Below are 20,746 nucleotides of genomic sequence, written 5' to 3' on the forward strand. Positions count from 1 at the left end.
TGGCGTGTTCCTGAGAGCCCACGTACAGGCCCCCAATTCCTTTATTCATTTATTTCATCTTTGTGCTCGGCTTGTCTGCGCAATGATGACACGTGCCAAACAACAACAACAAAGGAGGGGGAGAAAAAAAACAGAATTTGCATAACAAAAGTGTCCAGCATATGGCAGGCTGCTGGAGGCCTTCCATATGGCTCGGAGGATCGTCTCATCCTCTACTTTCACTCTCCGTGTCACGTCGGTCCTTTGTTTCTGTCATTTGCACAAAGAGTGAAGCAATCTCAGCTTCTAAGTACGGGGGACTGGCTGTGAATTTCTGTGCCGTTTTAACTTCATTAATTTATTTCCTCTGCCATTATCCTGAAAGTGCCTTGTGAAATGAAACTGAACCAGCCCACTCTTATACTGCTGTCTACAGTCTATCTGCAGCATATCCAGGCTTACATAATGTTAGACTAGTATAAATGTAAAACATCTACCACTGTTCATATGCAGTAAATTTAAATAATACAACACAATTATAGCACTTTGGGTGTGAGGCATGTTATAAATAAAATTAATTATAAGCTTGCTTATTATGTTTTTATCATACAACAAACACCTTTTAATTAATCAAACGAGTAACATTAAACGGACTGGAAACCAACTTAGTATTACAAAGATGCACACACATCACACACATACATGCAAAAACACGTACGCAGTTCACATCATGATACATGCACTACTCTTTTTGATAGATAACCGTGTATGTGTGTGTGTGTGTGTGTGTGTGTGTATGCGTGCTTGCATGCATGTGTGTGTGTATCTGTGTATGTGTACATATAGTACATAGCAGTGGTAACCAACCCTATTCCTGGAGATCTACCAACCTGTAGGTTTTCATTCCAACCGTTACAAAGCATCTTGTTGAGCTGCTAATTATAGTCAGGTGAGCCAAATTGGGGCTGAAATGAAAACCCACAAGATAGTAGATCTCTAAGAACATGGTTGGTTACCACTGATATATAACATACATATAGTACACACACACACACACAGAGTTATCTATCATGAAAGAATATTGCCAGAGGGATATCAGTACCTTGCATTTTATATTATGCTTCTATGCTCAGAGTCTTATCTCGGTCACAGGCACCGCGTCATACCTCTCCTCCCTGCAACATACCCCTCTTTTCCCTCAACTTACGCACTTGACAACTAGCTAATACATACTGTAAACAACCAGCGACACAAAAGATTTGCCTTTCTTCTGAGGAGCACAGCCCCTTTTGTGTTTGGTATGGAGATCAGCTTCAGGGGGTGGTGTGTCATTCTCTTCTTGTAGCTCAACAGAGAAAATTATTTTTAGATAGATTTTTTTTCAGTATTTTCTTTTTATCATTGTTTTTAAAGTCCTTCCTACAGCAAGACCATTACCTTGAGAGGCAGGTTGTCAGGTAAGATTACTGTATAAACATTTCTGAAAAACAATGAGGACAAGACACTCATGCACACATTAGACATAGAGTAATGTAGAGCAATATAAATTAGAATTATGTTCATATTTTATATACAGACTGTCCGCAACTAAGCCTGCATTAAGTATGTCAAAAAGAATCCCCTTTATGATAACAAATATAATTCATAGAAATACTGTTGTGGCATTTGGTCCGGCAGTGAACTAGATTGGTCTCAGCAATGCCGGCTGGTGGAGAGAGCACACGCACCTGGGTTGCGTTAACTAATCAGCCCAGGTGCTTAAAGGTATGTTTCTCCCCACAGTTTGGGGCCAAGACCAGAAGGACACACCAAGAGAGCATCTGTTTTGAGTTCCATTTGTCTGAGCATGCAAGACAAAGAAAGAAACTGGTCACCTGAAAAGTGGTGAGTTGAAAAGCTGTTGCTGGGGTTTATTTTTTTGTCTTTATTATTTTAGTTTGGTGTTTTGGTTTATTGTTTTCGCCTGGAACCTGTGAGGGGGAAAGTGTGAAGATGTTAATTTATTTGTTTTCGTGTTGGTGTTGGTGTGGGTGCGCTCTCGCTCTCTCCATGCGGCAACCGACAGTCCACTCCCGGAACTGCCGCATCTCCCTCCCAGGGGTGTCATACCGGCCTGTGACAACTGTGTTCTAATCAGCTTACTACATACTGCTTGACAGGCTCCAGGAAATCGGGAAGCTGGCAATAGTCTAATCTTTTTTTAGAGTCTGCTCTTCAGCTAACCTCCATGCCACCCCTCTCCATTTTTCTGACCATCACTTTGTTTCCTTCTCCATCCCCATTGTGTTAACCACCCTGACCTGGTTTCATCACATTCTGTCACCACTCAACGCATTCTGTGGTCTGTCTCCCCTCTTTCCTTTTGCTCTGTTCGCTCCTCGCTCCCTCCTCCGGAGTCCTTTCTGTCTCTTTCCACCAACTCTGCCACTTCCACATTTCTGTCTGCTGTCTCGTCCTCCTTTGATCTTTAATTCCCAGCATCCTCTAGACCTGCCTGCCTGTCCCCATCTGCTCCCTGGCTGTCTGAAACCTTGCTTAAATGAGCGCTGCAGGCTTCAGGCTGCTGAGAGAAGGTGGCACTATCGTGGATTGTCAGATGACCTCTCCAACTTTCAGTCTCTTCTTCTCCGCATCCATCTTTGCTGCTAAATCAGCTTCCCCCTAGCCCTCCCCCAAACCCTACCCTGTTCGACCACTTCTGACTCAATGGCTTAATGTCTCTCTCTCGTGTTTCCCCAGATGAAGTGCTAAAACTTGTCTCCATGATTCAACCGACCCCCTCCTCCCTCCCCTCCTCCAGACTATTGCTGCTGGCCTGCTTTCTTTCCTCATGACCATCAGCAACTCCTCCCTGGCATCTGGCTGCATTCCAACTGCCCTCAAGTCAGTAAGAGTTACTTCACTTCTCAAGAAGCCTTCCCTCCACCTGCATAATGTCAAAAATTACAGACCAGTATCACTCCTTCCTTTTCTTCCAAAAGTACTTGAACACTCTGGTTCTAACAAACTTTCTCAATTCTCTCTCAGAAGAACTTGCTGTATCCCAACCAGAGGCTATGCTCCTTGCTGTCATTGAAGCCCTCCATACCCTTAGAGCTGCCTCCTCTTTTCTCATCCTCCTAGACTTGTCTACTGCCTTTGACACTGTAAATCACCAGCTACTCCTTGCCACCTTGATAGACCTGGGGTCCACTGGGCCTCTCATTGTTTACCTCCTACCTGTCAGACAGCTCTTATCAGGTATCCCGGAGAGGGTCTCTGTCTTTACCATGGAACCTCTCTACTGGGGTACCCCAGGGCTATGTCCTGGGCCCTCTCCTTTGCTCTCTCTGCACCTGATCCCTTGGCTTAATCATTACATTCCACAACTTGTCCTACCATTGTTATGCTGATGACATTCATCTGTATCTCCCTTTCTCATCCTATGACACTCAGGTGCAGTCCCCCTGGTTTTCTTGTGCCACCTCCCTCCTGCATTCCCTCCACTGGCTCCTGGTGGCTAACTATATCAAATTCAAAACTCATCAAATTGGTGTACAGGCCTGCTAAAGGAGCTACACCCCCAGACCTCTGGTCCGTGGTCCAGCCCTACAACCCAGCCTGTGGTTTACATGGCTGTCACTGGGCACCTAGCTCCCCCCCCTCCCGGCAGTGACCTGGTTCTCACCTCCCAGCCTTGACTCTTCTCCTTACGGGCTCCTGCCCACCTGAGTTAGGGGAGTCCCTCCCTACCTTCTGTCATAATCTGAAGACCCATCTCTTCTGGAATTATCCCCCCCCCCCCTTCTCCACCTGATTCCCATTCCCCTCTTCCAGATCTTCTCCATCCTAAAAAGAAGACCTTTATTTGTCTTTGCATCCACAAATTAATTCCAATGACAAAGGATTACCTGGTGCTGGTGTATCAAGCCCTGACCATTATACTTCTCATTCATTGCTACTTGGCTTGTTGGTGGTTTACAAATCTAGGCTTTTTCTTAATTTGTATTAATTGTAAGTCACTCTGGAAAAGACCAATCAGCTAAATGCCTGAAATGTAGATGTAAATGTAACTGCACAACCCAAATTATATTTTGTAATGATAGATTCCAGCGTATTCTTCAGAGTGTGATTAAATTCATCCTTGTACTCTGAAGTCCACTGGCTAATTATTATTTTAAAGTACAAAATCAGACACATGAGCTACGTATGTCTGAAACCTTTGAAATGGTTCTGTATTTACATAAACATCAGTGGTCGGCCATGTCGTTACACTTTGACTACAGCGCCCTCTCATGGCTCACAAGCACAAGACAATGTAAGTGCATTATAAAAACAGTGATAACTGAATTAGTGATATTTTAGTAATGACACCTCTGTAGTTCACATCAAGCATCACATTAGCAGATGCACATGCAAACTGATTCAAACTCAACTCAAAACACAAGACTGTGGCTATTTTTACACCGCGGGAGATATGATTATATAAAACGAATAAATCACCTGGAAAAATGCCTTGTGCTGTTAGATGCCAGAAAAATCTAAGCGCAGGTACTGTTTTATTTTTATCATTATTATTTTTATTTTTTTTTACCACATTTCAAACAGACTGGCACTTGAAATACAAACTTATAATGTTCATAATAAACAGGTTGTAATACATTTTGAATTATTGCATTTCAACCAGTTTGCAAAACACTGAAAAATATTATACAAAACAAACAAAAAAAGGAGCTAGAAAAATGTCATGTTCTGTCATTCACTCTCAGGTTATAGTTGGTAGCATTTTTCTCAACAACCCGTGTGTTGTAGAAATCAGCTTTAGACATTCAGAGATACGTGTTTTTCACCTCCCAAAACGTGAATATGTGCAGTTTCCCAGTTTCAGTTCCCACGTTGTTCAGCCACTGTTTAATGTTTAATGACCTTTAAAGACGATCGCCTATAGTGAAATTTTTATGTCAAAACGGTAAACAGAAGCCATATTGGTAGTTGTGAAACTATTCAGCATGGAAGATACGATTATATATACAGAATGTGTCTGTATGAGGTTTGCTATGAGTGTTGCACAGGATTTCTAGAAAAAAAATATCGGACAAACAATCCCCCAACATAGCTCTACCCTGGGGCTATATAAGTGCTATACAGTGGGCGTGTGGATTTCTATAGCCCTCTGCAGATGTGATGGGTTTTATGGGTTTTTGATAAATTTTCTGGGTTTTATTGCTCAGTTTGTCCCAACTGGTGGAAAATAACCCTTGTTATTCGGCTGGTATGTGTGCAATGCATAGTGAAATACAAATACTGTAGGTCATCCATGCATTTGCGATAAAAACCAGGGCCCAGATTTAATATGACCACAACACACCTCGCAGTGTGTCTCTTTATTTAAAAAATGAAATGTAACACTTGTTTGTTTGTAATTGAATATTAAAGAAAATTCTGTTAGTGATGCATTTGGATTAAGCGTGGGCCAGAGTTGTTTTCATCAAAACTACGTGTTTTTTTTTCTTCAACTCAGAATTCTGCTTCAAGAGTGTCTCAGCGTGAGATGAAACAATGTATTTTAAGCAATTCTTTCAGAACGGTTCAGATATCTGAAATGATGTTGATTTGACTGTGTCCTGGTTGTCACACCAAGACCAGAAATTTATTGCAAAATCTGCAATCCTTAAAATCCCTGCATAAATGTTGGACCTATTCCTTTGAATTAAACAAACAAAAAAATACCCTCGCTGTCAGCAAAAAAACATATTTCCAAAAGGTATTCGTGTTACTTTCGTTCACTGTCTTTTTCAACAATGGCACCAATCGCTGGGATGTTTTAATAAGAAACACTTTGACCCTGTGAATTGCAAAATCAGGTTTGCTTCTCTTCATTGAGTTGAATATGGGGTATAAGAACAAACCATTTTAAAATCCCCTTGAGGTTTATTCTGTTTGTAGGGTCATATTTCCACATCCAGCAAAAAATACTGTTTGTATTAAGGTCACCTATAGCATTCTGATTATGCCAGTCTAAAAGGCAGAACAATGCACACCTCTCACATGCACATAGATCACAATTGATCTGTGGTTCAACAAAAGCATCTTAGCTATAAAATGTTTCTTTCCAATCAGTGGAGAATAGATCAAATAGAATCACCCACATTCACCACATCAACTTAAGTCTTTTGATTTGTGACTTTACTGCAAAAATGTTTGTTACAAAGTGTTTGTTCTCCATGCTTCTCTAAAGTTTATTTTCCAATGAAAACAAAACAGCATTGACCTGCTTTCATTTTTTTTTTCATCTATTCTTTCATTTAAAGGTGTGCAAAATAACAAGTCCTCTCACTTTCACATTTACAATTAGTCAAGGCTGGAACACATATCATGAAATAATAATGCAATTGGCCATGTGGAAGCTAAACCAGTCTACCACAACATGATATTTTAAGAAGGTTTGGAAAAGAATAATCCTTTTCGCTCACTGGAACCCGTCCAAATTATGGCACGGTCTGTTCCAGGAACATACCGTAATCAAGCAACCTCACAGAAAAGAATGGACAAAGGTAAAGTCGCGGTAATACGGCCGGATGCATGTTCGATTTGCGGGCGAAAAAAAAATGGAGGAAAGCTGGAGTAGAAATAGGCTCTCTGTCTGGGAAAGGATACATGTTTGATCAGTGGCCATCTATTATGAATGCTAACGGCCTGGTCTAATGCTGAGAGAAGCGCTGCCTGGAAACAGCTGCTCGGTGCAGGAAAGAAACAACAAAAGAGGCCAGGAACTTTATTGATAGAGGTCATTATCCCAGCATAACATTACAATGCTTTTACACATCAGTGTCTATATTTATTATGTGCAAGGAGGCCGTGTACATACAGTATTATGCCAAACTATGAATAGGCCTAATATCAAAGTTAGCATTTGCTGGAGAGCTTAATACAAAAGGAGAAAAAAGGTCAATGTTATTTTCACACTGGTTACGAGATGGTATAACCAAAAGTGACATTGTACATTGAAAGAATTGCGCGCTTTAATGTAGTATAAATAATGACCAGCAGATGGGAGTGTAAATCTTTTTCACACTGATGCCAGGTGGGGCTACGGAGTCGAATGTTGAGAGTCGTTCATCAAAGCCAGATTTTTTAAAGCTGATTCCAAAAAAATATTGCACAAAGTGTATTATATAACTAACCATGGTTTTGATTAAATACATGGTTATTATTTAATCAAAACCAGTTCTCAGAGTTATTAAAGTTTGTACTGCTTGAACAGAACTTGAATAGTCAATCTATCTTCAAGCAATAATTTAGTGGTTAGCATTTAGTATTTAAATGGAACACACAAGTCTGTGATCAATTTGAACTGAAAATAATAGTCAAAATAGAGAACTTGTGATTCAACATATTTCAACATGCATCCAATGCTACTGTGCTACCATACCACCATGTGAGTTGATTTGACAAAGAGATCTGAAGAGGTAGTTCCTGTTACTTTGTCTAGAAATGAATAGAAAAGCAATTAATGCCCATGGGTTAAATTATATACCATGAAAAGGGTAGCACCCCTTAGTTTTGCTACTGGAATTTGGAACAGGCATCAAACTCGCCCACTATCACCAACATATAAATTGAATTAAACATATCACACACAACTATTAATGTTCACACAGTTCATGTCCAATGTTCACAGTGTTCAGTACTTAATTGTGGCTATGTAATTTGCCCTTATTTGTTTATTTAAAAATGAGAATTTAATCAATTTAAGTCACATTTTTTTCTGCATCTGAAAAGAACTGAATTACTTTCACTTGATTATACCTATGAAACAACATGAAGACAGATTTCAGGAGTTACTAAACTTGTGTCTTTTGCAAAAGCTGCAGACACTGGCAAAGCAAAGGCATTTTAGCAATCAACTCAAGTGTGAAGACTTCCCACTCGAAATTGACCTCTTCAATGTAAATAATTAGACAGCAATTACATCTTGTGAAAAGTAGCTGAGACTGATTTAACATCCTTCGGAGAACAACGTGAAAGCACCGCAACATGAGTACAACTAGGCAAATTGAGACACATCTTACTAGGCAAAAATAAATCACTGTTGCTGCCATGATGTCTAATATGTCAGACTGTCATTCACCAGCCATCACATCTCCTACAGTTATGCATCATAATGTACTTTCATCTTCACTTTTTTCCAAACTGACATTTTAAATATTGCACTGTAGTGTCAGTTTACCTGCTTAGGGACTACAGATTAAAAATCTGTTCTGTGAAACAAATACATATATCTTGATGTTGTGAGACTAATAAAGTCCACAGGCAGAAAACATACACTAGAGAATGACCAGAGGCTACTAAGGGACTATAAGCATGACAGTGACCCCAATCCTCAGGCCAAAGAATTACTCTGGGCCAGTGACTGCAGGCCACAGACTGACCACAGGCAGTAGAGTGACTGCAGGCCACAGACTGACCACAGGCAGTAGAGAGACCACAGGACACAGACTGACCACAGGCAGTAGAGTGACCACAGGCCACAGACTGACAACAGGCAGTAGAGTGACCACAGGCCACAGACTGACCACAGGCAGTAGAGTGACCACAGGACACAGAATGACCACAGGCAGTAGAGTGACCACAGGCCACAGACTGACCACAGGCAGTAGAGTGACCACAGGCCACAGACTGACCACAGGCAGTAGAGAGACCACAGGCCACAGACTGACCACAGGCAGTAGAGAGACCACAGGCCACAGAATGACCACAGCCCATTGAGTTCCTGCCCCCCTCTGATTTGGCCTGTTCTCTCAGTACTCTGCATAAAACAAGGGGACAGGATGTGCAATGGGTCAGGTGTCATGAGAACTTAGCATTTCTGTGCTCCAGACTAGCCTAGGCCCTCTTCAACCACAGGACCTGCCAGGGCTCCCGTCTGGGGAGAGACAGATAAGAGCAGCCCTGCTGCAGCCTAGGCAGCTATTTTAAGACTGAAGTACCCCCCCCCCACCACAAATGTTCTTTCTTGAAAATGTACATTTGCCCCAACTGCTCTCCACACAAAAGATGTTGGTAGTTCAAATGCTAACTGTTATGCGTTGCTTGCAGGTGAGGAGAGGGGGACTCACGAAAATGCACAGAAATTGATTTTAAAGGGAATTTAATATTGTTCTGTCAGAACTTTGGCCATAGCGATTGCTAACCTACATTGTTTTTTAATTTTGTATTGACAAGAGAGAGAGAGAGAGAGAGAGAGAGATGCTTCGATATAGGCTATATGTTCAGCTAAAAAAAAACATACATATTTTTGTTGTATGCTGATATATCCAAATAATATTCTGGTAATATTAATATTATATAATAACATTCAGAATGTAGTTGTACATACTTTCACTCCTTCATAATCTGTTGCCAAGTATATTTGTGACAATGTTGTTCATATAGGCCAAACAACATTTTCAAATGAGTAAGTATGGTACAGCGTGTTGCTGTGTATGTACCATACAGTAGAAAGTTCTGTCGGCAACATCCCATGGGACTCCATTTAAGCTGCTGTGTGTTGATAAGCTCTTTAGTGTATATAGGGTCAAAAACAAAAGAGATTTAATGGCCCCTTTCTTTAGCTTCTTTCATCAACTCTTTGACCTTGGAGGAAGAAGAAGGTTGTTGCTCTCTTGATGATCGCCGCGCGAGATAGGCAGGACGCGAGAACCTTCCAGAGACACGGAGCAGCGGTTCCTGAGCGAAAAGGTAGGAAGCAGACAGAACTGCGCCCGGGGGGGGGAACGTTGCCCTTGCAGAGCGATCCTAAATGGACGTTAAAGCCCCCTCCAAAGAATCGTCGCGTGTGAGAAGATTTCCTGTTACAAGGGAAGGCTTTTTCGCCGGCTGGAAGTAACAGCAATCCCTGAGGGGATCTTGACACGCGAGAATCGTATTCCGTAACATGCCCAAGAGACCAAGCCGCACCTGCTGCTTTTAGAAATCAATTCCAGGCGGACGCTTTTTTGATGCTTTCTTTAAGCTGAAAAAGTAGTTCATGCACCACAGGGGAACACGGATGTCTGCCAAGAGGAAGTATTGCGTGTAATCGTTCGTAAGAGTCACACAGTGGGGGCATTCCTCTCTGGTCCGTGAACCCCTTGGTTTTTTCTGTGAGCCATAAACCCACAGAGACACACGTGTGGGGAAGATCTGATATTTTTCTAATGCCACTGTTTGCCATATCACCGCTTCGACCTGACATTTTCAGTGAACCATAGCTCCCCGTAGACAGTAACTTTACGGTTCATTAAAATGAAACAAACCTTTTTCTTGTGTCTCATCCAGATTGTGCTGGAATCAATGGTTTGCTCTAGTAAAAAAAAAAAATTACTGTTGACTCCCCTCAATAAATTCTTAACTCAAATATGATGTTTTGGCCCCTTTTTTAGCCAATAACCGTAGTACTGTCAGAGCGTTGGCTCTTCCTGTTTGGCCCCTACTTTGAAAGTTTGAATGTTTCCAACAATTACATCAATTCCAACCCCTCCTAACCCCATCATATTCTGAATAAACCTTGCCTTCCAAAAAATACTGGCCTAGATTCATTCAACATTTGTCCTGAACCTTCCGTCACAATGAAATGGAAGTGTTTTTATTTATTCACAAAACAGTTTGGCGAGTTCAGCACTCACAAAAATGTATTTGACAACCTGTGTTTGGAAAGGTAAAATACTGACACTTGTACTCAGGCCTCCTTTTTATTTAGGACTTGTGGAACTGCACAATCGTCTGTCTTTGAGAGAGTTTGTCCCACTCAGTTTACTGATTGAAAGCTTGGGCATCTCCCCATAGTTCGTAGCCGTTTAATTTTTTCAACTTAATGTGAGAGTCTAAGTCAGTGTGATAGCTTGATTAGCTGGCTGAGCATTCAGACAAAGGCCTTTCATTAGAGTGTCCATGTTCTTTTCCCTCAAGCTGAGGCCCTTTCTGTGCATCCTGCAACATTATCCAGCCCAGCTTGAGAATCATAAAACTGGAAAAATTGGGACCTTGCTTGAGCCTCTCTCTGGAACTACACAGGAAACTTTGATTTCATGTTGATCCCTATTGTTCCAGGGACTAACTTCAACGAGAAAGAAAATTTGAAAATGAAAAGCAACTTCTGGTGAAGCGGCTCAACCGTTTGCTTCGCCCCTGGAGAGATTACCGCCACGCCCCCTGGCTGGGTGTTTTCCGGCATTTGCTGAGACCAGCGGTGCTAATGTGTATCCTCTCAGGGGTCCCCACTTGGAATCCCAGTGGACTGACCACCATAGCAGGCATAACGAGCACCAGCTTAAGGCTCCTGTGGGATGCGAACCACTGACTGTTATTGCTGAACACTGCCGTGGTGAAGGCTTAGAGCTGGCTTATTGAAAGCTTATGGCCGACCAACAACACTTTCTCCTGTTGGACATGGCTGACTAACAACATTTCCTCCTGTTGGACATGGCTGACCAACAACACTTTCTCCTGTTGGACATAGCTGACTAACAACACTTCCTCCGATTGGATATGGCTGACCAACAACACTTTCTCCTGTTGGACATGGCTGACTAACAACATTTCCTCCTGTTGGACATGGCTGACCAACCACACTTCCTCCAGTTTGACATAGCTGACCAACAACACTTCCTCCGATTGGATGTGGCTGACCAACCACACTTCCTCCTGTTGGATGTGGCTGTTAGAGACACGCTAGCCGTACCTCCGTAGACGCGCTTTGGTCGCGTGCTGTCGCAGTTTGAAAAATGCTGCGCCTGGCCTCCGATCTGCTTGGCATGTCACAAAGGATAAAAAGGTCCCTGCACAGTGTGACGGCTCCAGACGAGCCTCATAAGTGCCTGAAGGGGATTAGTGTGTATCGTTTTTAATTTCACTGCACGCTCTATTCTATAAACATGTCAACACGAGATCTAAGACAAAAAACTGCAAGAATTATGGTCTCTTGAATTTTTTCAAGGATTGTTATTATATCAAAATTTTTTCGTGGATCACCTTACCTTACATTAAAATTTTTTTTTAATTTTAACATTTAGTAGGCGTGATACTTTTTTCGAAAGGGGAATCAGCATTCAGTGTTTGAAAAGTGCAAAGTTAGATTTTCTTCAGGTGCATTTTCCTGCGTCATCGGACTCTGTTTATTCTTTCCTGAATTATTGAAGAGGCCTGCCGCGTTCCCCCACAGGCCAAAGTATTTATGATAGAGAAAGGGTGATACATCACTGCGTCACACACTGCTCCTCAACCTCGGGCCCTCCTAGCGGAGCAGCAACGCTCGCGTTTAAAGAAGGCGTAGGGTTTGGCCCTGTCAGCGCAGCTCGCCCTCAGAGCTGTGCTCCACACGCTGGGCCCTGTGTTTGTGTAGCGTTCCCCTCCGGTGACCCCTCTGCGTAAACTCTCAGCCTCTGGAAGTAGTTAGCAGCTCATCCCCTTCTGGTTATTTTCTCAGAAGCTGACTCAGGCGAGGAGAGAGAGGGGGCGAGAGAGAGAGAGATAGAGAGAGAGAGGGGGAGAGACAGAGAGAGAGAGAGAGGGATGGAGAGAGAGGGGAGAGCAACAGAGAGAGAGAGAGAGAGAGAGAGAGAGAGCATGTGTTGCTTTGGAAATATGACTGTAGTTATCCTGCCAATAAAACAAATTGAGATTGATCATTGAGAAATTGAGAGAGAGAGAGAGAGAGTCATAGCATCAGTCCCTTCCTCCCTTTTATACATCTATCCGTTTTATTTGCTCAACACTTTACTCACGTCCTGCTGTACAAACAAATAACAAATGAGGACTGTGAAGTCGCATTTGGCTCGCAAGGGCATTTTCTGCTAATTCAACATCTCAGTAATAAGCACACATGCCCTCTGCCCCCACCCCCTTCAGCACACAGCTTTGTGTATGATGCTTTTTTTGGAGGGAAGCCGAACAGACAGAGGTGGGGATGCACCCTGGAGACCAACGCTTAACGTGCGGGCTGTTCAAACTGCAGCGCGCCTTTTAATAGCAAATTTTCTAATCTTTTGTTTTAGTGACAAACAGAAGGGAACACATTTGTGAATCTGGCCTATTGCCCAGTGGTGAGGGTTTCTGTTGCTGTGTATTATATGATTTTTGTATTGTATTATATTAATTCTATGCATAACTGAATTATGCACACTATGTTTTTCAGTTAACAGAATTCATTCATAAACACACTGTATGAGGTATTTGTGCATATTTCATCTATATTAAAAATGTATGTTTTATTAAACAACACACAGTTTACAAAATAACAGCAGTTTACCCAAGTGTTTCAATTAATCATATTTTGGTATGGGTACTAGCCTAAGAGAGAATAATAAATATAGGTCCAATAAATGAACACAAGTGATGAGAGCCATTTTAAATAATATTTTTACATTTTTACATTTAATTTTTTTTGATACCTGCCACTCACATTTCCCAAAGGGTATGAATAGCTCATGTATTTTCAGTCATATATATATATATGTATATATATATATATATATATATATATGTATGTCGCACACCTGATATTTAAAAAACAGATCAACATCTTTGCAATAACTATTCAATAAACAATGCCAATATATTATTTTACTTTCAAAACCAGTTAAACATGCTCTAGGTTTTGCACACAGAGGATGGAATACAATTCTTTGCAAACAGTATTGATGTGCAAGGGCTCTATGCCGATTGGATGGATCTTTGCTTACGGCACAGTATGTGCAAGAGCTGCGTGCTGATTAGATGGATTTATGCTTACCGCACAGTACAGGCGTGCAAGACCTCTGTGCTGATTGAGTATATCTCTGCTTACAGCACAGCAGTGCTGATGGAAGATAGCTGACCTACAAGTTCAGTACACATGTCCCTCCCAGTTTCTTCTCCAGGCACTATGGGGGTGTCTGCAGTAGCAGGGGTGTGGGTGAGGGGGTGGGGGAGGGTGTTCGTGTATACAGGTGGAGACACAAATGGGACCCACCTCAAAAAAAACAAAAAACATTTAAAATAGTCTTTTCCTGTGGCTTGGATGATGGAAAATGTGCAACATCCACACCTGCAGATTTAAAAAAAAAATCTAATACACAATCAAAGAAAACAAGCCACTGAGCCAATTCTAATACTACTGAGAGCAGTGACTTGTCAAACAAACTCCTATCAGCTTACGAAACAACATTTTATGCTGTTATATAAACTTAGCTCAATTGCGCAGAGGACATTTAATCTGTTATAATTTGCGAAGATGATTAATGGGCTGTTAATTTGAGTGATCTGTAATTACTATATGTGCAATTACTTACTGCAGCTGTGTTTTTAACCTTCTGAAATGTGATGAACCTGTGACCCTCACACTCTCCAGTTTGTGCTGAGGTAATTTCTCAGACTGCAGAAAAAAACATAGGTCTATAGACTGTTTTTAAAAACGATAAATTGCATACCAGGAAACAGTTCATGCCATTCTTTAGATTCCACTCAGTAAACTGTATGAATTCAACTCTAACAGTGTTAATTCAGCTCTTAACGGTCTCACTCTGGAGTTGAATTAACACTGGACATTTTACTGTGTACTTTAACATTGGTATTCTTGTCTCGGACCGTGTGTATTTTGTCAATGAAACTATTTGTACCGTTTGTACTAGTGGGAATGAGACTGAAAAAGGACCGACATAGGCCTACGTGAATTCATTGATAAATTTGGACGCGGAGGAAAAATGCTTCCTCCTCTGGGAAGTAAGGAATTTGCATGTTGCTAACAACCCCTCCCCTCAGCTATAAGAGCTGTGTTCGAGCACTACGGAGTACTGACTGTCCGGGTTTGACTCCACGTGCAGTGAGAGGAAATACACCTACTGACTTGAAGCTGAAGTGCATGTCTGTTGTTAATATTAATAATAATAATAATAATAATAATAATAATAATAATAATAATAATAATAATAATAATAATCTACCATATTTTATTACGTTTAAGAGGGATTTGTATGGATAACCTGTGAGAGGATTAATTTATTTCTGATCAATTGCACTGGGAATTTTGTTTCGATTATGACGTTTACCATGATGAGGCCTATGGCGACCCACCTTATTTATCCTGACTTGAGCAGCTTGTCCGAGGACGAAGAGAATCGCAGCGAGAGTGACGGCAGTTCGGAACAGAGCTTCGAATGCTGCGCCGGTGCTGCCAAGCGCCGGAGGATGGCACGCCTGCCCGGGGTCAGTGGGCTTGTTTTGGTTAAGCAGCGGAGCTCTGCCAACGCCAGGGAGCGTGACCGGACCCAAAGCGTGAACTTGGCGTTCACTGCGCTCCGAACCCTCATACCCACTGAGCCAGTGGACAGAAAACTCTCCAAAATCGAAACGCTTCGCTTGGCGTCTAGCTATATCTCGCATCTTGCAAACGTCCTACTGTTTGGAGACGGTAACGGAGACGGACAGCCTTGTCTGAGCGCTGTATACAGTCCTGGAGAGGGAGACGCGAAACAGCCCAGGACGATTTGCACCTTCTGTCTTAGTAACCAGAGAAAAGGGGTAAGCTTTTAATTCTTGCACAATATTTCATAAATCAGTCCATGCTTTTAGGGCTATACTCCAAGAAGGCAAGGAGCATTTGCAGCGCATGCTTAATGGCTGTAAATGTTAGGTTCTCTAACGGTTTCTTAAATTAATTACATTCGTACTGATGTCAAAACAAAATGTACGAGATATTCTGTTTGATTCGTTTCAGGCTTCCAGTGTGCACATGTTCAAACCTACATGACTCTACATCATGATCACTACATGACTCTACATCGAAAATTTGCGGAGTGACCCAATTAGTATTCTTTACTTAAATTTATCCTTGTATCCATGTCCACCAGGTTTAAATGCAACTGCTATAGTTTATTATATTTAAACACTTTGAAACACACACAGTAAGATGTACAGTGTTAAATTAACTCTTATTGAGTTCCTATGGTCCCAGTTGAACCATAGGTACACTGGGGGTTGAATTAACTCTGGTCATTTTACTGTGTAATTTATCTTAACCAAGAGCAGTCATTACTATGTCTAAATGTGATTTAAGTTGTATATTATTTCAACATTTGATAAAATTAACAGGATTCTCACACAAAATGTAACCACATTCAAAGTTTTCAATATAGTTTCTCAAATACAAACAAGAAGTTAAGGTTGGAGGTAGGCATTACAGCTCAAAATGAGCTACATTACTCAAATTATTATATATTTGAGTAATGTAGTTATTATAAAGTATGTTCCAGCACACAGTGAGGTTGTTATAGTGAACTTTCTTTTTTTCTTTTTTTTTCAATTGAAGACTAATCTAGACATGCAGTTTGTGGAATTTATAGAAGAAATTCTACAAAAGTCAAGAGATGTTTCCTCCAGGGTGGGTTAGGGCAGGGTTTTATCAAAATTTTTATCATTTTAACACCCCAAAAATGGCCTGAGGTTGATGAATCCCACCTCTATAAAATGGTTACATTTGGGCACCTTCCCCCAAAACCCACTAGATTCTGATATGGAGTGTCTATTTTTACAGACTTGTACATGAAAGCATGTCTAAAACATCATATTTAATTCACAATGTGTCTATGTCAGACATGCATTAATGCAATATATGCAAGGAATTAATTACAATTATAATGATATTACCAAGGAATGTGTAAACTAGCCAAATTCACTTTCCTTGAATTCATATCTTAAATTAGCTCTTAATATTGTATTTAATTTTGCATACCAGAGTGGTCATGTTGGGTTGGAATATTATCCTACCTACCTTGTTTGCATTTGCAGACCTGAATTTATACGCTTTATACCTTCGGTACATAACAAGCTTTACCCCTGTAGAGCATAAAGTATACCTAGTATATAAAACTGAATTTATACTTGTACAATTGAGGTAACAGTAGGCCTCCAGAATTGAACATATTTTATATTTGACAACTGAGTTAAAGTAAGCATTCTGTGTATAACTGAATTCATGTGAGTACTGAGTTTAAGTAGTACTATGAGGCTGATCTGAATGCATATGTGTACAGCTGAGTTAAAGTATCCTTCTCAGTGGTAGGGCACCAAACCCTCAGGGAACAGTATAGTGCTGGAACAGGCAGGACGTGTAAGCAAACTGATGGCTACCAAAGGTATTAATCTCCATATGTCAAAGGTAAAACTATGGTCTAGACTAGAGCTAAGCATTTTCATTGGCTCAAACCACAACAAACCCTAATAATTAAAAAAAACAAAGTCATTTATGAAAAATAGCTTCTGTTTTGCAGAAATTTGTGTTACAAAGCAGTTTTTTTCCTCAACACACAACAATAAAGGTAGTACAGTAGTTGCAGTATAAAAATGTCTATTGTTTTTTGAACTATCACTGAAAAAAGGCACAGTTCCACTTTTAGACACAGGTTCAGAAAGTAAAAGTCTTCCCCAGTATTTTGCCCCAGTTACCTGTATTTTATAATTGGCACAGTTCTTCATCCAGGAGGTAGAACTAATCAGCTAGTTGAGTTCATGGGTGGAAGACACACGCGGCAGGACTTTTACTTTCTGACTCGTGGACTTTCCACATCTGCGATTATAACAATTTTATGTATTATCCTATTATAGTCAGTTTTCATGGACACATATACTATATCAGACATGGTATCACAATCTGGGCAGTGGCAGTCATGTTCCTCATGATGCATTAACATTATACTGTGTATATATATATATATATATATATATATATATACACACACACGTATTTATATAGATATAGTTATGTGCTTACAGTAGTGAAACTAGGTGCTTAAGCACACAAACACACATGCATTAATTTTAAGACAAAATCTTTCATTTGTGACTATTAAATGATAAAATGCAGAAGTTCGCTTGAGAAGGGAGATAAAGCCATATATAACTGCTTTGGCTTTGATTTATAACAGTTTACCAGAAATATGCACATTTTTACTTTACTTTTTTCAGTGAGCAGAAAAGAATGGCGGAAGAGGGCAATACTTGCCCATTTAGTTATGTATTTTCAAGTATTTTCAATGTTTGCATTGAGTTTAAATTGTATTATATGAACATAACATTACGCAGTTCTCTATCTCTACAAGTGCATATTTTTTAAATGCAGTTTTACTATTAATTCAGCGTTAATATATTGGGGGAAAACACAAGGTACATTTACATGGTAGATTATTAGACCTTTAGAAACTCTCCTTATTTCCACAATTTGGTGCTCTCTAATCTCCTTTAAAGGGAATGGAAAGAAAGAATGCATTTTGATTAGGGAGACAGTCATACAGTACATGAACAAAAATATACTCAAATTGCTCTCCTAGGAACAGCCTGGAGAGCCCATTCGGATTTCAGTTTCTGTACAAGGGAAAGTGACCATATGGGAAGTATGCTGGCTTCGGTACAGCATTATCGCATTCTTTAAAATATTACTGTTTATGAATTACAGTTGGATTATCCCAAATTAGTTCAGCAACCTATTTTTACAGCAAATGCTTGAGTGGGTTATCGTTATTATCAGTAGTGACTGCCACGAAGCTTTGGAATTATTTCCTGTTAAAATTTGTGGTGGTGTGAGATGTGAAAGTGTCCGATGGGAGGCTGACTGCACCCATATATGAACCGTGAGGATGGGGGGGGAGGTTATTCTCCTCCACTCCCTGTCATTTTCTGAGCTGTGCTTCTGTACTTATTTATCTGTAACTCTCTCTGCTTTCTGTCTGTCTGTGTGAAGTAAAATTATGAATGGAGGGCGAACTGTCTGTGGAGGGGGGTAGGGGGGTGTGTGGTGGTGGCATATGTATTCATTGGAGCTGAATGCTCATTTCATTTTGTCGCCGTGGTTTTTATGTACAGGTGAAAGACGGACGGGGCTGCTTGAAGACGAGGGGGGTCAATCCGCTGCATGTCAGCCGTAGATAAATGCAGCTCCGGTCGGAGGCAGAACCCAGACCGGGAACTCGCGGAGAGCGAAACGGGCCATACGGAACTACGCGCAGGGCCGAGAGCAAAACGGAACGAGCCCCCCCGGAGGAACCAGAAACACGAGGTGTGAACGGAGAACTGCTTCGGTTACCAAAGATGGAAGAGGCTCCTCCCGAAGGCACTATACACTTTGGCGTGGAGCATAATTTTCAGTTCATTGTTTTTAATGATTTCTTGAGACTGTGTATTTGTGTTTTTCGAGAATTTGTGCATTATAATAGTGTCATTTATCGCTGTGTATGTCTTACATTTCTTGAACAAAGATAAACTATGTTTTTAGATGCTGTGGAAGCTATTGAAGTAATTAATTTGTAAAACATCCTGATGAGTTGACAATCAAAAGCCTTGTGATTGAATCATTCAAATACGTATTATAGTGTTACTAACCTCCGTCGGTTCATCTGGTTCTGTTTTCTGCACATCCACCAGGGTGAAGTAAATTTCATTTCTTCTGGAGGTCTACAGTAAATTTAGGCTGGAGGAATAAGTATCCAACATGGACTGTGCTCAGGTTAAATAGGTTCATTAATGGCCAATTTACCCTGGCCATATGCACATTAAGGCACTGTAGCCTTGTCAGGGGAGTTCATTATGAGCCTGCAGACTTCATGGTCCAGCTTAAACTGCAACATATGTCGGCATAAAGGTATTCTCTGGTAGATTATTACGGGATCCATTTTCTTTTCTTTCGGACACATTTTTATTCTCTTAACACCAAGAGTCAGGAGACTATATGAGAACATTCGAGAAACATGCCAAACTCTTAGCGGGTTGTTCAATAATGAGATTATTTATCAGAATATATTACACTGGAAAAGTCTACTTGACGAAAAATTGCTCTGTACTTACCTGACAAAACATAAATTCCAGTTCAGTTTTGTGAGTGAGAAAATCTAAAACAAAAAAAAATTGTCTGCAACTTTCACTTATTACAGTAGAAATCACACTTTTTTAAATATTATTTTTTAAATTATAGTTATACTTCTTAAGTAATAAATTACTTAAGAATTAAAGCGTAATATATCTCAACAATGGACTATCCTGTTGTTAAGGATGAATACATTTTGCTGCTGCTGGTATAACTATTAACAAGAAACTAAATGGAGTATTACTGCTTGATAAAATTTATAGAAGTCTTTCAATAGCAAAAGTATTTCAGATGTACTGTCAATGAATTAAATACTGACAATTTCTTCAAGATTTCATTTAAATAATTTTGTTCCAATAATCCTGAGGATCCTGAGAACTGTGGAAAGTCAAGTTTTTTCTATGTCCTTACCATATTAGATCTTTGAAACTGAAACCTTTTTAATTAAGCTGGTTTGTGAAATAAAACCATAGTAGTTATTTTGCTACTTAATCTGCCGTCTTAAAATGACATATTTTGCTTGTTTCTTTACTGTACGTTGGCTTACTGCCTTGTAACTCCAGTGAAGTACAGCACGTTTACAACGTCTGAGGCGTTCATGGGAAAACCAGGCCGCTGAGCTGAGATTGGCAGTTTTACGTTATTCTCCAGAGAGAAAAGCTCTCTCAGTGGAACTTGATTTCCATTGGCCAGAAGGACCGGGTGGAATGTTGCTCTCTATATCTTGCTATGGTTCTAAGGACGGAACGACAATCTGTCATTATTAGTCTTCTAGCTGCATGGCACAATTTTTCGGCAGGGCACTTTTATACTTTCCTATAGCTGGGGTCGGTTGGCTTTATATTTTCCTCAGAAACATGCCCTGTGACTCCAGTTTAATTCCACGGACATATATGTCAAAATGTCATGAGCAAAAAA

At 40.5% G+C, this 20,746-nt stretch overlaps 1 protein-coding gene across 3 annotated transcripts; it reads left to right on the plus strand.

The window, feature by feature from the left end:
* Positions 1-1,764: 1,764 nt before the first annotated feature.
* LOC135238246 (transcription factor 15-like) lies at positions 1,765-18,993 on the plus strand. Of its 3 annotated transcripts, none has more exons than XR_010325065.1 (3): positions 1,765-1,863; positions 9,573-9,699; positions 18,832-18,993. XR_010325065.1 is itself a non-coding variant. In XM_064306015.1 (2 exons), the coding sequence occupies exons 1-2, from the start codon at positions 15,013-15,015 to the stop codon at positions 18,895-18,897; spliced, it is 549 nt and encodes a 182-aa protein (XP_064162085.1). In that variant the 5' UTR covers positions 14,776-15,012; the 3' UTR covers positions 18,898-18,993. The 3 variants fall into 3 exon arrangements, 1 of the variants encoding a protein (XP_064162085.1); XR_010325066.1 differs by lacking the exon at positions 18,832-18,993 and adding an exon at positions 11,050-13,118; XM_064306015.1 differs by lacking the exons at positions 1,765-1,863; positions 9,573-9,699 and adding an exon at positions 14,776-15,495.
* Positions 18,994-20,746: the final 1,753 nt, after the last annotated feature.

This window comes from Anguilla rostrata, chromosome 13, assembly GCF_018555375.3.
Source record: "Anguilla rostrata isolate EN2019 chromosome 13, ASM1855537v3, whole genome shotgun sequence".
Lineage (NCBI taxonomy): Eukaryota > Metazoa > Chordata > Actinopteri > Anguilliformes > Anguillidae > Anguilla > Anguilla rostrata.

What these genes read in the sequence shown, in the direction of transcription:
- LOC135238246 (XM_064306015.1), top strand. Translation starts at nt 15,013, where the DNA reads ATGACGTTTACCATGATGAGGCCTATGGCGACCCACCTTATTTATCCT. An exon ending in TTAGTAACCAGAGAAAAGGG is followed by an intron (nt 15,496 to 18,831) that starts GTAAGCTTTTAA and finishes TTTTATGTACAG; the next exon opens with GTGAAAGACGGACGGGGCTG.